This window comes from Amphiprion ocellaris, chromosome 8 (genome assembly GCF_022539595.1).
Source record: "Amphiprion ocellaris isolate individual 3 ecotype Okinawa chromosome 8, ASM2253959v1, whole genome shotgun sequence".
NCBI lineage: Eukaryota > Metazoa > Chordata > Actinopteri > Pomacentridae > Amphiprion > Amphiprion ocellaris.
Window position 1 is genome coordinate 32,968,436 of NC_072773.1, and position 15,961 is coordinate 32,984,396.

The following is a 15,961-nucleotide window of genomic DNA, read 5'->3' on the forward strand; positions in this document are numbered from 1 at the left end:
GGACCTGGTTCTGCAGGACATAAAGTTAAAAATTCAACAGACATCTATAAGAAACGCTACTGTTATAATTACATGTGTCTGTGAGAAGACAAACTAGTCAAGGACATTACCATTTTTTTTTGCGTTCTTCTTCTTGGCTTTTCCTGAAAGAAACGATGTCTCTTTTTTCTTTTTCTTGTTGTCTTCTTGCGGTGGGGGTGCATTAAATACAGCCGACAGCTTGTTAATGAAGATCTCCAAGTCATCTAAAACATGGTTTAGAATCTCCTGAGGAAGAAACAGACAAATGAAATTAATCTCTGTGAATCATAAACATGTAAGAACAGGTTTCCCTTGAGATGACACATAATTAGACAATGCTGATTTATTATTAGTTGATTTAACCCGCTAACTATCACAGCACTGACCGTTTTCCTTTCCGCTTCAGCCCGCTCATGCATCTCCTGAAGTTCATGACGATCAGGAGGGTGAAATGTTTCCTCTGGCGAGCTGTAGATCCCTGGTGGAGGCATATTTACTGATTGGAATAAAGAGGAAGCAAATGAAACAGGATGTGGACACACTGTAAAACACACTAGAGAGAGTTTGTAGCTTAATTGCTGAGAACACATCCATAAACAGTTTTTTTTTTTTTTTTTTTTTTGGAGGAAATTAAGAATGTGCCAATCAATTGCAGATAAGCATGATTGTCTATGATATTTATTTTGATTTTTAAAAAATATTTTCAATGTACAGGGCCTATAAAAAGTATCCCCTCCTTGAAAGTTTTCCTTTTTTATTCCAATTCAACACTGAATCATTGCCGATTTAATGTGGGGTTTTCTTCGCAAGAATTTTAAAAAAAACAACAACCAAACTCTTTCATGTCTAAGTGAAAACTGATTAGCAATAGATAGATGGATAGATAGATAGATAGATAGATAGACTATAGATAGATAGATAGATAGATAGATAGATAGATAGATAGATAGATAGATAGATAGATAGATAGATAGATAGATAGATGGATAGATAGATAGATAGATAGATAGATAGATAGATAGACTATAGATAGATAGATAGATAGATAGATAGATAGATAGATAGATAGATAGATAGACTATAGATAGATAGATAGATAGATAGATAGATAGATAGATAGATAGATAGATAGATAGATAGATAGACTATAGATAGATAGATAGATAGATAGATAGACTATAGATAGATAGATAGATAGATAGATAGATAGATAGATAGATAGATAGATAGATAGATAGATAGATAGATAGATAGATAGATAGATAGATAGATAGATAGATCAATGTTGAAAAGCAATAAATGGGGAAAACTTCCAAAGGAGGATGAATAGTTTTTCTAGATCTTATACCTGGCTCTCTGTTGCCCCACTGTGGGGGCGGATGGGTCGGTGGCGACGGGGACCTCGCTCGCTGAACTGGACGGGGACTAGGGTTCCGGAAGCTTCCTGGAGTATGTTGAGCGATGATATTTTCGAGATGACTCCTGGAAGCATGAACAGATGCCTACATTTGTCTGCTTTCCTACGGATGTCATTTTGTCTCAGTTTGTATTTGAACACTGTACCTGATGTTGGACGCATCATCACTTCCACCTTTTTGGATTATCTTATCCAGATCACTCTTGATGAGCTGTGCCTGGTAACACAAACCCGGTTTTAATCAGTTGCCTACATCCAGGATGTTGTGATGATGACTACAAACATCCTCCCTTCTGTGGAGGTCCAAGTAAAGTTCAGGTTCTTGTGAAATGTGACTCACCCCAGTTTCCTCACACTGAAACAAGAAGACCTGACGGTTGCGTTTGTTGCGTTCCTGCACAGTTACTGTCAGCACGGAGTTGTAGGCGCAGCTGTCCAGCACGGCTTTGGTTTGCATGATGGAAATCAAACTAATCGACTCCAGCTCCGTCTGTAGAATACAGATTGATAAAACACAAGTTAACTTAAGTAAATACACAGTCAATAGTCTACATTGCCAAGCCAAATTTCTGTGTAATATTTTGTACTGTCAGACTCTTAGTGCTTAGCTCCAGCTTGATGAAGGTTGGTTGACTGAGAAAATGGCAATTACAACAAAGGAAAAAAGTTTGATTCCTTACAAAATACAGCGTCTTGTCACTCATTATCTACAGACTGCTTATAGCTATACTTTTGATGTATCTCATATTTTTTTGAAAATACACATAATTATGCAGAATTTTCTTTTAAGATCTACAGTAATATCAGGCTATGTTATTATTGTGCAATTTTGCTAATTGATTATCCTTTAAGCGTGCACTTTTGGCTCTTCTTCCCAGCTTTTAATCAGTCGTGTGTTTCTGACTTTGCGGCAAGATCCTTCGAGTTTCTACAAGAACCTTACTACGTTTACAAACCAATGTTGATTTTCTAATTTTGGTGATCAAGAACTTGATAAAACCTTCACCTCAGCCCCATCCAACACATTAGAAATGAACTAGAACACTAAATTGAACTGAAATGCCTGGGGGTCAATGTATAATAGCAGGACTTTTGTATAATAATTGACATTTTTGCTGTTTTCAGGCCTAAAATCAACATGGCCGCGTATAACCAAACACCACATGGCATTTTTACACAAACATTCTTCTAAATATTATATATACAATTGAGGAAAATTTAAAGTTAATGGCCACGTTTACATGAGATCTTTAATTCCTCTTTAATTCGGAATTAAAGTTAATTCCTTGTAAACACTTAATTCCGAATTAAAAAGTTAATTCCAAATAAACTTAATTCCGAATAAACTACCTGGTTTATTCCGATGTTAATTCCGAATAAACTAATTCCTGTGTACGTTCTATTAATGTATACAGTTAATTCCGCTTTAGTTAATTCCGGTCATTCTGTGCATGTTTGGCTCCTCACGTAGCGATGACGTAGCGATGACGTAGCGACGTACACAGCTTGGCCGTCTGCCTCCCTTCTTTGGTATTCTATCTCTCTTCTCCTTCTCAAGTGACGCAACAGAAGTAGCACGCCATTGTCGAGTTACTGTTTCAAAACGACAATAAAAAGCAAAGCGAAAAGCGTGCTTATTAGATGTTCCTCCATGCTGTCGGGGAAAAGAAACGCCGCGGCAAATAGAGTTTGTTTTCTTCCGGTAAACAGGGATACGTCACGTCCACTCCCTGTCCAATCAGAATCCTTTCCAACGCCCAAGCGTTAAAGCGGAATTAAGGAAGGGGATAAACGTGCGGTCCATGTAAACCTTAATTCAGAATTAATATTTCCATGGAAACACGAAACACAAAAACTTTAATTCCGAATGAGTTGACACCGAATTAATAATTCCGAATGCAAAAACTTAATGTAAACGTGGCCATTCATAAAGATATTGTAGTAAACCTGTTGACATGCCATAAATCCACACTTGACTCACACACTACTTTATATTAAATAACTTAGAAAGCCTTGGAGTCTGGTCAGTCTTTTCTTCAGGAGGAAATGACATCATGTGGAGCAGGTCATGTGATCTGGAATTAACGCACTTCTTTGAGAGGTGTTTTTGTAATGGGGAACTTAGTGGAAAGTGACAGATACAATTTATTATTTTCCATCTAAAATTTGATATATTGCCAAAAAAGAAATATCTGTCATGATTATCTCAACTTAAGACAAAGAACACAATCAAAACTATTTCTGAATAAGCTCATTTTATTATTGTTTAGCTAATTAGAAGGTGGTTGTTATTAAATTGGGACGATTATTTAGTTGGCATTTTAGTGCTATCCAGTCATTTTTTGTTAATAAGTGATTGTTTCCATAATAAATAATTATGGAATTTGTAAAGACACGATCATAATGAACATTAAAAAACACTAGTTTTTTTACTTTTAACCCTCGTGTCGTCCTGCGGGTCAAAACTGACCCGTTTTAAAGTTTTAAAATGTGGAATAAAAATATTTTCACAGTGAAACTTCTGATGTCCACATTTTCAACATTTCTGGAAAATTTTTGAACATTTTTTTGGCAGAAAAAAGAAATGTTAAAAATGTTTCTTAAGAACTTTCCAGCGAATTTTGCTGGATTTTGGTTGATTTTTTTGTGAATGTTCCTAAAGAAAATATTTGAAGTTTTACTGATATATATGTAATCACTTTAGATATTTTTAAGATTTTTTTGGAAGATTTTTAGTCATTTTTTGAAAAATATTTACAAGAATTTTCTTGCCAAATTTGGGTGATTTTTTTTAAATAAAACTTTTAATGGAAACTTTTAAGGAATTATTGGAATTTTCTTGTTGAAGGTTTTCCAAATTTTAAGAAATTGGGGGAATTTTTTTTGCTGGATTTTCTGACTTTTTCCAGACAAGGGAACAATATTTTTTGGTGCCCATAAATGAGGACAACGGGAGTGTTAAGAAAAATATACACAAGATATATCCCATGAACTTCAAATATCCCTCAATTATATATTAACCCTTAGACAACAGGTGTGGAACTATACTTTTCGCCCACACAGTGTAGTGTTATCTAAAGAATGCAGCTCCTAGTCGCTAATTTGCAAGTTAATAATTGCACCAACCTTGGTTTCGATGTCGCTGAGAACGAGATATCCCCCCTGAACCTCCATGATCATGTCTTGAGGCCACAGGCGACCTTTGGCATCCAGCCTCTTGAGCTTGGCCACGCAGTCGTTCTCTGTCCTCAGGTCTCTGCCGTCCAGCTCACAGGTGAACAGATGCTGTGGATTCAGACAGGAGGGTTACAGGTGCAGAGAGCTGAAAGGTGTGCGGTTATTAACGTGTTTGTCTCCATGCTGGTGTAGATTTACCTCCACTCTGACGTGAAAGTTGTCGGATTGTCTGTTCAGCTTGTCCGAATACTCTTTTCTCTGCACTGATGTAAAGAGCAGCTGTGAACACGTTTTGTTCTCACAGTAATGAGCATATAATCATAGGTGTCTTTTTTTAAAATGTAAACATACTGTATATATTTCTTCCACTGGGTCTGGACATGTCGTTTCTCTGCAGTGGAGAAGGCTTGAGGTCATCTTGATGGAAAGTACGTCTCTGCAGGTTGAAGTCTTCCTGTGAGAAACCCCTGAACAATAATAATAGGTCATTTATCAATCAGGGCAAGCGGGGTACATGAGTCAACAGCTTGAGCACGTCACAGATCGATAAAACCATCATAGATTCCAGTGTAGCGACCTGGAGATAAGCTATCCACAGTTAAAGATTCAAATCAGCTGCAGAGTGACTAAATGACAATTGTGTTTTATCGTTTAAGGGTGTAAACAGGCATGTCAGGTGTTGTAAAGATGTACCATTACTCCTCAGAGCGCTAAACCAAACAAATACATGACTAGTGAAGCATGTGGGGAAGTTTTTTATACATAATATGAGAACTTTAACCATCGTGTCATCCTGCAGATCAAATTGACCCATTTTAAAGTTTGAAAATGTGGAAAAAATATTTATTTTCACAGTGAAAATTTCCACATTTTCAACATTTCTGGTAAATACTTGAACAATTTTTTGGTGGAAAAAAAAGAAATGCTAAAAATTTTTTTTTAAGAACATTCACAAAAAAATCAGCCAAAATCCAGCGAAATTATATATTTTATATATATTATATTTTTTTTCCGAAGAAAATATTAAAACTTTAACTGATCTGTATGTAACTGATATGTATGGAATCACTTTAAATATTTTTAGGATTTTTTTAGGACTTTTAGGATTTTTTTGGAAAATTTTTATTCATTTTTTGAAAATGTTTACAATTTTTATTTTTAATTTTTTTTGAAAAATAAAACTTTTAAAGGAAACTTTTAAGGAATTTTCTTCTGAGTTTTTGGATTTTTTTTCAGACAAGGGACAACGTTTTTTGGTGCCATAAATGAGGACAACAGGAGGGTTAACCCTCTTGTCGTCCTGCGGGTCAAAAGTGACCCGGTTTAAAGTTTGAAAATGTGGAAAAAATATATTTTCACAGTGAAACTTCTGATGTTCACATTTTTTTGGTGGAGGAAAAGAAATGTTTCTTAACAATATTCACAAAAAAATCAACCAAAATCCAGCGAAATTTGCTGGATTTTGGTTGATTTTTATGTGAATGTTCTTAAGGAAAATATTAGAAGTTTTACTGATATATATGGAATCATTTTAGATATTTTTAGGATTTTTTAGAAGAGTTTTACTAATTTTTTGAAAATATTTACAAGAATTTTCTTGGCAAAGTTGGGGGACTTTTTCTAAAATAAAACTTTCAAGGTAATTTTTTAAGGAATTATTGGAATTTTCTTCCTGAAGGTTTTGCAAATTCTAAGAAATTTGTGGAATTTTTTTGCTGAATTTTTGGATATTTTTCAGACAAGGAAACAATATTTTTTGGTGCCCATAAATGAGGACAACAGGAGGGTTAATCAGAGACATAAAAATGTGCCTTGTTTGTTTGTATTAGTCATATTTTTAATTTAAAAAAAAACACTTTTACTGACCTTGGGGAATAGGAGAAAGGACCATTGTTTCCATACATCATTAGTCAGCACTGCTTTTCTTCAGACCAGTCAGAATCACTTTGAAGTCGCTTCAACCTGGAAGAAATGACGTCTCTGACGCTAACAAAGTGACGCAATGTGTTACCCAACACAACAAAAGATAGTAACCAACAACAACAACAGAAAACATGCAGATTCTCTCTCCAGTTAACCCTGAAAACATTTTTTCTAACCAGATTGGATATCTACAGATTCTGAAAATGTAGCTTCAAAAAATAAAATCTATTTTTCTATGTTGTGCTGCACCAAAAAATAGCTTCCTTGTCTGAAAAAAAATGTAACAATTCAGCAAAAAAAATTCCCCAAATTTCTGAAAATTTGCAAAACCTTCAGGAAGAAAATTCCAATAATTCCTTAAAAGTTTCATTTAAAAAAAATATTTTAGAAAAATCCCCTAAATTTGGCAAGAAAATTCTTGTAAATATTTTCAAAAAATGAGTAAAAATCTTCCAAAAAAATCCTAAAAATATCTAAAGTGATTACATATATATCAGTAAAACTTCTAATATTTCTTTAAGAACATTCACAAAAAAATCAACCAAAATCCAGCAAAATTTGCTGGATTTTGATTATTATTTATTTATTTTTTTTTTTTTGGGGGGGGGGTCTTAAGAAACATTTTTTAAAGATTTTTTTTCCACCAGAACAAAATCAAAAATTTCCCAAAAATTTTGAAAATACGGATGTCAGATGTTTCACTCTGAAAAGTTTTTTTTCTCCACATTTTCAAACTTTAAAATGAGTCAGTTTGACCTACAGGACGACACGAGGGTTAAAGGCAGACAGAGGCAATAATAGAGCAAAACGAAGGCACTGCCCAGTTAATCAGTTACCAGAACTGTAATAAATTCAAGGTTTAATTCAACAAAAGCTTTCAGCACTTATTAAACTATCTTTAAGACTTTTTCTCATGGCCGTACAGAGCGGGGTAATTGGTGAATCTGTGGATCTGGTCCTGCCTTAAAGCATCGATTGGTTGAGACATAAATGTAAAACACAAACACCTGCACCAGCTCTGAGCACACACAGCAGCACTACAGTTTATTTTAGATGAAGTGCTGAGCTTGAACCAGACACGTACCTCCTGGACTCAGCGAGGATGAAAGATGAGCTTTCCTGGCAACAACAACCCACTTTCTGTGAGGGCAAACACATTTCCATTTCAAAACAGGATGTAGCGCTGCCACCACTAAAGATTTGTTGAACCTCCTTCAATTGAAACCCCTGATCACCATTTTCTAACAGAATCACAGCATCCACTTGTTACCTCTCAGTATCTGCTCCGCTCCACGGTCATTGTTGCCGTTTTTCAGAAGGATTTAGCACCAACTCCTCCAACAGCCGAAAACATCTGTCCTTCACTCAGCTTACCGAGAAAACTTCCTTTACTTCCGTTTGCAAGTGCGAGGATCAAAGTGCAATGATGTAACGGATCCAGAGGGTGGGCCTGCTGTATCGTATTAGATCTCTGGCTCATTATGAGTCCAAAGGTTCAGAAATGCTTCACAGTTCTTCCTTAAAGGCAATCAAAGGTCTTAAGTGCTCTAGAAAATGCTCTGCCTATGCAATTATCTACCCCAATCATATGCTAACATGGCTATAAAATAGTGCTGCCCCCCCCCAAAAAACATAGTGACGTTTAAGAAAAATGTGAACAGAAACAAAAGAACATCACCTGAAGCGGAAAAAATTCAAAGACCAGTTGAAGTTGAATAAGAGAACCATTTATTTTACCATCTGCTGACGTGTAAATACTGTACACACCCATAGTATTGACAGAGATAATCCTTAAGAGGAAATAGTTTATTATGTAAAGAAAAGTGGCGTCTCGTTGAGGTCTGGAGCAGCCGTCTCTGGAGCAGCGACAGTTTAGACTGCAGCTTTGGCCTGAGTGGCCTTCGCCAGGGCCTTCAGGTCTGTGATGCATTTGGCGATGCTCTCTTTCTCCTGAGAAACAACAAAAACACAGATATGAAATTATACGACATGAATCATCCAAGACAGTAAGAACAGGATTTCAAGTGTCAGTTTAGCTGAGTAGAAAACAACATTATCAACTTATAGTTTTAGAATTAAAAGACTATTTTTTATATCTTACTTTCTTTGCCTTATACACTATTTTTTCTATTGTACATAATCCAAATACTTTGCCTGAATGTGGCACATTTTATATTTTAAATCGCAAAACACAAAAGTCTGGTCTAATAATGTTTGAAAAACTGTGGCTTTGCATTATACAGTAGTGGAAAAAAAGCTTTCAGACACCCTTAAAATTTCACACAATCTCAAATATTATCATGAAATATTTGTGTAAAAAAAAATCTTTTTTGTGTTTTAAAGGGTGGCTGCATTAGACAAATAAACACAAATTATATATTTTGTTTGTTTACAAGAAAAACTAACAAAACTAAATTTTATCAAAATGACCCAATAATCAAAATTTAATCAATTTTAAGTTTTTAATGGCTTTTTTTGGATTTGTTTAGTATTATGGCTGTGATTGTACTATGTATGGGGTTTTGAAGACTAGGAAATTATGTTTACAACACTAATATTTTGTTGAATTGAGATGTAACACAGTCCTCTATGCATTACCAGTTGTTTGTGGCCTTAATGTTGCATCTTTGAGGTCTGTTTATCGTGTGTAGCACTCCTTAAATGTTTCAGTAGTGTAAATTGAGAACTTCTGTAGGCTACTTTATGTTTATAAAGAGCGAAAAAACATCCAACATATCTCCTGACGTCTTGAGGGCAAAAATGGACAGTCGGATTATCTGTCATGTAGCCAGAGAGTTCAAAAGATGGTCTGAAAAATGCAAACTGTCAAAGAAAAATCTTTCTGATGAACAAGCAGCTACATGTGGGCTTAATGTAGTGCTTTAATGGTGTTTTTTCACCCCTCAAAGATGATTAATAACATCTGAAGAATGAATTTGCACCTTCAAAAAGGTCTTTTCCCCCCAAAAATGTGGTGAAATGAAGCACAATCGGCTGTATTTTAATCAGTCGTCATTTAATCAGTCAGCAGACGACACTAAAGCTGCCCGATCATAAAGACTAGATGCTAATCTAACTGGGACAGGCACAATAAAGCACACCAACACACACCAAAGCCGAGAGTCAAGACTTTGCTGGAGGCCTCTGATAAAAACAGACTGACCTGCTGGGGAGTGATGCTGCTGATGACGCTCTTCTCCACCCAGTTGACCATGTGATCCTGCTCCATCTGACGGTGGAGGTTCTGCAGGGCGATCTGATAGTCCAAGCGCCTCTTCACCTCATTGGTCACCATGTGTAGCCTCTCTCTGTAGTTGGTCTCCAACAGCATAGCCACGTTGTTCTGAGAGGAGAAAGAGAAGTCAATGCACGTCTTCGTTGAGTTAAATTCCCTCTTTATCTGCTCTTTACCCTCCTGCTGTCTTCATTTACAGGCACCAAAAAATATTGTTTCCTTGTCTGAAATAAAATCCAAAAATTCAGCAAAAAAAATCCCCAAATTTCTGAAAATTTGCAAAACTTTCAGGAAGAAAATTCCAATAATTCCTTAAAAGTTTCCCTTAAAAGTTTTGTAAAACAATAAAATCCGCTGAATTTGGCAAGAAAATTCTTGTCAATATTTTCAAAAAAAGTGAGTAAAAATCTTCCAAAAAAATCCTAAAAATATCCAAAGTGATTACATATATATCGGTAAAACTTGTAATATTTTCTTCAAGAACATTCACAAAAAAAAAATCAGCCAAAATCCAGCGAATTTTGCTGGATTTTGGTTGATATTTTTTTTTGTGAATGTTCTTAAGGAAACTTTTTTTTTTTTTTATAATTTCTTTTTTTTTTCCAACAAAAATGTTTAAAAATTTCCCGAAAATGTGGAAGTTTTCACTGTGAAAATATTGTTTTTCCCACATTGTCAATCTTTAAAATGGGTCAATTTGACTTGAGGGTTAACACAGTATAGTAATATAAGCCATAATGACAGTTTAAAAGTTGATTGAAGCTACTTGCACTACAGTGCCAGACGCAAAATTAAAATTCTTTTAAAAACATGGAAAAAAAACAGGTAAACAAAATAATGTACAAATATAATTGCAGTCAAGACTTAATAAAAAACAGCAGGACCTAAATATGGAACTGTCTAGAAAATATCCACACTTCCTCCGTTTGTATTAGACAACACCTGATTTAGTTTAAGGTGTTGCATTGTCTACATTACTCAGATGACAAGCTTCCAAAAATATATGCTAAATGTCAGTCTAACCTGCACAAGATGTCATCAGAGTCGAGCTACTACAGGTCACATGGTTTGGAACTGCCAGTCTTTGAACAATTTCTGGAAGAACAACTCTGAGGTGCTTTCATACATGTGTATGAAATTAATAACATCTTCTCTATTCATCTCGATCTTTGAGGTTCCTCCTTTCATCACAAGCCAAGACAACAGCCTTTTGCCTAATTAACGGCCTGTAGACTTCTCCTTCTCCAGAGGAAATCTGATAAACCTCCTTCTTTTGATGGCTGGATTAAGGAAATGCTTTCTATGCTGCAGATAGAAAAAGTGAGATACAGTAGGGCCAACTGCCTGGAAAACCTTAGAGCGACCTGGTCTCTTTTCTTTGAATAAAACCTGTGTCCATCTTAAAACATCCATGTAACTTTGTGTCAGTGCAGTTTATGATGCTATACAATCAAGTGAAGGAGAACATGTTTGTCTTATTTATTTATTTCTATGTTGACCTAATAATGCATTTAGTTATGTTTATAGACCCATTCATTTTAAATTCATGGTCATGATAGTTATGATTATTGTAGCCCTTTTTTTAATTATCATCTTTTTTCCCCCCTTTCTCTTCTTTATGTAAACCAGGGGTGGGGGGAGAAAGGAATTTGTTTTTTGTTTTTGTAAATGTCATGTAATGAAACAAAAAACTATCAATACAGTGTAGGGCTGCAACTAACGACGAATCGTTTGAACACGATACGTCATCCGAGCGGAGCACAGAAAACGGATGGACATCTGCGTTCCATCGTACATACACGATGTGCACGGATGTCCGCGCTGTATCGTAAACGCAGATGTCCGCACTGCATCGTGCATATATAATATATGCATATACTATATATGCACAATACAGCGTGCTCACTTCCGCTTTTGATGACGTATCGTGGTCAGACGATTCATCGTTACTTGCAGCCCTAATAAAGTGTTCAAAAAAAAAAGACTTCATTAAAATCAGATGAGTGCAGCCAGAATTCAAGCACACTGTGCAGAAGTGTTGGGGCACTGTAGTGGATTAGAAGGCATTTGATCAGTCCCAAAACTGACAGCAACCCCAAACTTACAGCCAGAGTCATAAAGAACTCTCGTCGAGAACAAGAAGTCCTGTAACAGACTGAACAGCTCCCACAGAGCCTGTGACCTTCAGATCTTAAAGTCAGTCTTTGATCAAATCACGTAATTCTGAGAACTGGAACTACTTGAAAGGCAAAATCATGAGTTATTTTCTGTGTTTACTGCAAATCATAGTATTTTAATTGATGACTAAAAACCATTCATGTCATTAGCTTTGATGTCTCTTTCACTTTGCTTTTGGCACCTTAAACATTTCATCTCTTTAAACAGGCTGCTGATATCTAAAGAGAGCAGAAAGTAACTCATCTGGATTTGTGGTACAGAAATGTGTACTTAGTCAAGTAAATCTCCATAACGAACAACACTCTAGGTTCTCAACATCAGTATTTAATTTAGTGAGATAAATTCTATTTTTATGTAATTGAACAGTTTTGATCATAATATTTAAAATTCTTCAGTAAATTCACATCATAAATCACACTGCAGGGTCTTGACCTGAATATTTAAACTTGCTGATAATACATCCTACATAAATAATAGTGACATGGCTTTACACTTATTACTTAGAATTGGATGATACAGACATATAGATCACTGTTTATTCAGATTACCTATTTTTTAGTTATAATCTTCTATTTTTCAGTATATTTCTTTGGTTTACTCTCAGTATCCACAGCAGTCCTTACATATTCATTTCACATTTAGCTGTACAATATACAGTATACCAATGGATATGTACAATACTTTTCGAAATAGGAACAACAGCATTCTCTGCTTTTTGCACTGTATCATCATCTAGCAATTATTTTGCACTACTGTGTTTATATTTTCCTTTCTAGTTTGTAAATACCTGAATATATTGTGCTATATTTATTGTTATTACTACTATTTTTTTCCTTTTTCTTCTTTCTATGGTTTATTTTTTTATTATTATTCTCTTTCCTTATTCCTGGGGTGACACCAAAAGCCGAAACCAAATTCCATGTATGTTGTGTACGTAGTTGGCCATTAAAGCTGATTCTGATTCGCTCTCTTCACTATGTTGTTGCAATTTCTACCTGTTGCCAGTAGAGGTTGACAAATGCCAAAGATTACTTGCTGTCCATTCAACTGGGGATTAAAACAGCAGCTGTCGATTGTCTTCAAGTGTAAATATGTAGATAGCAGTAAATACGATCAGTGGAGATACTTGAAAATACAAATGTGAAGGTCAGTGTTGCTTACCCTCTTGGCGTCAAAGAGCATTGATCTTCCCTCTGCTCTCCACTGCTCCTTCTTCTCGTCCTCGATGGCCTGAGCCAGGCTGGTCATGGCGAGGTCCTTCACCTCCTGAGCCTTGGCCACTTTGTCCTGGGTTGAAAAAACAAGGCAGATTTACAGTGCTGCTTGCAAAGATTGTGCACAAAACAGAAGACCAGTGAGATTTGTCATATCATAAAATCTATGAAATCTTTTTTTTTTGGCCTTTTTTGCCTTTATTATAGTGCACAGTGGGGAGAGAGAGACGGGAAATGTGGGGAGAAGAGTGGGGGAAAGACATGCAGTAAATGGCCATGGGTTGGACTCGAATCCATGACGACTGCACCAGGACTAAAGCCCTTGTTTATGGGTCAGTTGAGCTACAGGGGTGCCTCAAATCTATGAAATCTTTATAAGAACCCTTATATTAACTTGAAAAAACCAAAAGAACACAAATCTGTGTATCTGCCAGCGTACCTCGTTCAGTTTGTCAGCAAAAGCTGCAACACTCGGACCGAATTTCTTGACACCGTAGATGATGACGGCAGTTATGGAGGCGGCAGCAAACGTCTCGTGGTTAATGACGTAGATTTCCTTGGAAAGCATGTAGAGGAGGAGGCCAGTGCCCAACATGTAGGGTCCTATTGAGGAAAAAATAAAGATTATCCATGATTAGAGTAACTTCTTTCAGTGATATTCAAGCTGCACCTTATTTTTGAACAAATGATTACTGTGAATGTGGTCGTTAAACACTCATTAGAAGACTCCATGTAAAAATCAGAGACTGTATTTAAGTAACATAAATGAAACTTGAAGTGTTGCCTCTACTGCAGACCTGTGACTCCAGTTTTGGGGTACAGAAGCTGGAACAGCTCCTCTGGGATGATGCCATGGCGAACTTTGCCTCCCTTCTCCGACAGAGCAGGCACTGGAGCCTGACTCTGGGACGATGTATGCAGGGAGCGGGACGCATGCACCAGGCTGTAGGGGACAACATTATCAACAGCACTGAAAGGGACACACTTGGTTGAATTAATGTTCTTTATAGCTAAAATATACTATCACGTTAAGATCTACTTTAATCATCCCAGAGGAAATTATTTTGCCAGAGTACAGTAAACAATAAACAAAGATTAGTGGAATATACACAATTACACACAGGTTAGTGGTAAAATAGAAATAAAGAATGCAAAGTACAAAATGCAAGTTTCTAAAAGCGTTTGTGTGAAGTGTCTCAGTAAGTTTGTAAAGTGTCTAGAAAAAATTAAAATTAAAATAAGAAAAATAACACAAGTACCAGATGTAAACTGTATACTAGTATGAATAACTAGAAAGCTTAACAGAAAATGAGCTGAAGTACGAGTAAACAGATATATTTCACTTGAACCATGATAATGCAGATTGTGAGTCTACCAGAAGTGTCCAATGACATTGCACATGGAAAAGTTTGCTGATTATGTATCCCTTCTGCAGAAGGGGGAAGAATTGTACAGTCTGATTGCCTCAGGACAATCAGACTTGACAATATGACAAGTAAAAAGGATGTTGAAGATACCTACCCAGCTCCAATGGGGCCACTGCCTTTCAGGGCACTGCCTGCAAACAACAGAAAACAGAAAAATGTTTAAGTGTAATGCTCTGACTTCTGCTTGTTTTAATTAATATCTAATTTATTTGTTGCTTTTTTGGTTATTAAACACTTCTCCCAAACAAAAACTGAACACTATAACCTTGACAATGGAGGACTAACTGCGTGACTGTTGTATTAAGCTGCAAAAGTTTCAACAAAGTGTGTTTGAATAACTGAAAAGATAGTGTATATAACTTTAAATGAGCAAAGGGTGCAGTTATTTAAGTACAGCAATATAACTCAATGTTTAGTAGCAACTTAGTGGGATTCATATTAACCGCTTTTTAGGGCAGAGAGATAAAAAGACGCTTTACGTGTAGGACGTGTAGGATGTGTAGTCTACGAAACGACAAAAGTAGAAAATGAATCAATGCTAGCTGTCAATAAGGTGACATTAGCAAACGTGCAGCACTAACGTTAGCTACATTAGCTTCCGTTAGCTGTAACCAAACAGCAGAGGTGTCCTCTGAAAACACAGAAACAGCAAACCATTCAGGGGCAATCCTAATTATTGTTGATACAAAGAAATACGCAATAAACTAACTACAGTTTCAGAGTAGATACACAACTTGTGGTTGTACTAGGTTTAGCCAGTTAGCATTAGCACGTCTCATTCAATGTGCGGCCTTCACTTTACCCTTCAGCTTCACATTCAGTTCAAACTTTCATTTCACCTGCTTGACAGTTTGGTCGCTTAGGTGAAAAGAATGTCTTGTCATGTTATTAAAAGCTAGTTTAAAGCATACCTGAGACAAAGACGAGTCTGGACAGCATGTTTGAAGGATGAAGTGCCAAGTTGTTGCTACTCCAGGCACCCTTGTTTCGGCCTCTCCGTGCCCTTCTGCAAAGAGCCACAAGGATGGCGGACAGACGAGAAATCCTCCTGAAACAACGCGAGATTTGAGCCGAGTGTTGTTACAGAACGCGACCTCTACATGTCGCTGCGTCCAAACACACAACTTTTCTCTGCTCAGAGGCTGAATTTGGATTAATAGGAGCGATTTAGACATTAATGAGGGGCAATGTGACGTGATAAAATAATGTTGGGATCCAACATTTTGAGTTAATCAATCTTGAAAATGTGCGTTGCTTCAATAAAAACTGAAATATGCTGATAACCTGTCAGTCAACCTAAAGCAAATGAAGCATTAAAACACACACACACAGGGGTAAATAACACACCTTTAGCAAACGATGAAGCTGC

General features: G+C 36.3%; 2 protein-coding genes across 6 annotated transcripts; both read right to left on the minus strand.

Moving 5' to 3' along the window:
* Positions 1-77: 77 nt before the first annotated feature.
* Positions 78-7,965, minus strand: eps8l3b (EPS8-like 3b). 5 transcript variants are annotated; one of them, XM_055012980.1, is made up of 11 exons: positions 7,809-7,965; positions 7,623-7,678; positions 6,482-6,601; positions 4,967-5,082; positions 4,814-4,878; positions 4,565-4,723; positions 1,779-1,928; positions 1,585-1,655; positions 1,370-1,503; positions 408-499; positions 78-267 (listed from the first exon to the last, which is right to left on the minus strand). In XM_055012980.1, exons 3-11 carry the CDS (start codon positions 6,520-6,522, stop codon positions 94-96), a joined length of 1,002 nt encoding a protein of 333 aa, XP_054868955.1. In that variant the 5' UTR covers positions 6,523-6,601; positions 7,623-7,678; positions 7,809-7,965; the 3' UTR covers positions 78-93. The 5 variants fall into 5 exon arrangements, with proteins under 5 accessions (XP_054868955.1, XP_054868953.1, XP_054868952.1 ...); XM_055012978.1 differs by having other exon boundaries at positions 79-267; positions 408-517; positions 6,482-6,577; positions 7,809-7,963; XM_055012977.1 differs by having other exon boundaries at positions 79-267; positions 408-517; positions 7,809-7,963.
* Positions 7,966-8,249: 284 nt separating this feature from the next.
* atp5pb (ATP synthase peripheral stalk-membrane subunit b) lies at positions 8,250-15,633 on the minus strand. The gene is made up of 7 exons (XM_023272580.3): positions 15,504-15,633; positions 14,687-14,723; positions 13,963-14,108; positions 13,605-13,768; positions 13,113-13,238; positions 9,702-9,881; positions 8,250-8,488 (listed from the first exon to the last, which is right to left on the minus strand). The coding sequence occupies exons 1-7, from the start codon at positions 15,529-15,531 to the stop codon at positions 8,411-8,413; spliced, it is 759 nt and encodes a 252-aa protein (XP_023128348.1). The 5' UTR covers positions 15,532-15,633; the 3' UTR covers positions 8,250-8,410.
* Positions 15,634-15,961: the final 328 nt, after the last annotated feature.

Excerpts from the sequence above, each read along its gene's own strand:
- eps8l3b (XM_055012978.1), bottom strand. The coding sequence starts at position 6,522 with ATGATGTATGGAAACAATGGTCCTTTCTCCTATTCCCCAAG. Across the intron at positions 1,656-1,778 it reads TTCAGTGTGAGGAAACTGGG|GCACAGCTCATCAAGAGTGA; the intron begins GTGAGTCACATT and ends TTGTGTTACCAG. Across the intron at positions 518-1,369 it reads GTGGGGCAACAGAGAGCCAG|TAAATATGCCTCCACCAGGG; the intron begins GTATAAGATCTA and ends TATTCCAATCAG.
- atp5pb (XM_023272580.3), bottom strand. The coding sequence starts at position 15,531 with ATGCTGTCCAGACTCGTCTTTGTCTCAG. Across the intron at positions 14,109-14,686 it reads AGTGGCCCCATTGGAGCTGG|CCTGGTGCATGCGTCCCGCT; the intron begins GTAGGTATCTTC and ends TGTCCCCTACAG. Across the intron at positions 8,489-9,701 it reads GCAGCATCACTCCCCAGCAG|GAGAAAGAGAGCATCGCCAA; the intron begins GTCAGTCTGTTT and ends GTTGTTTCTCAG.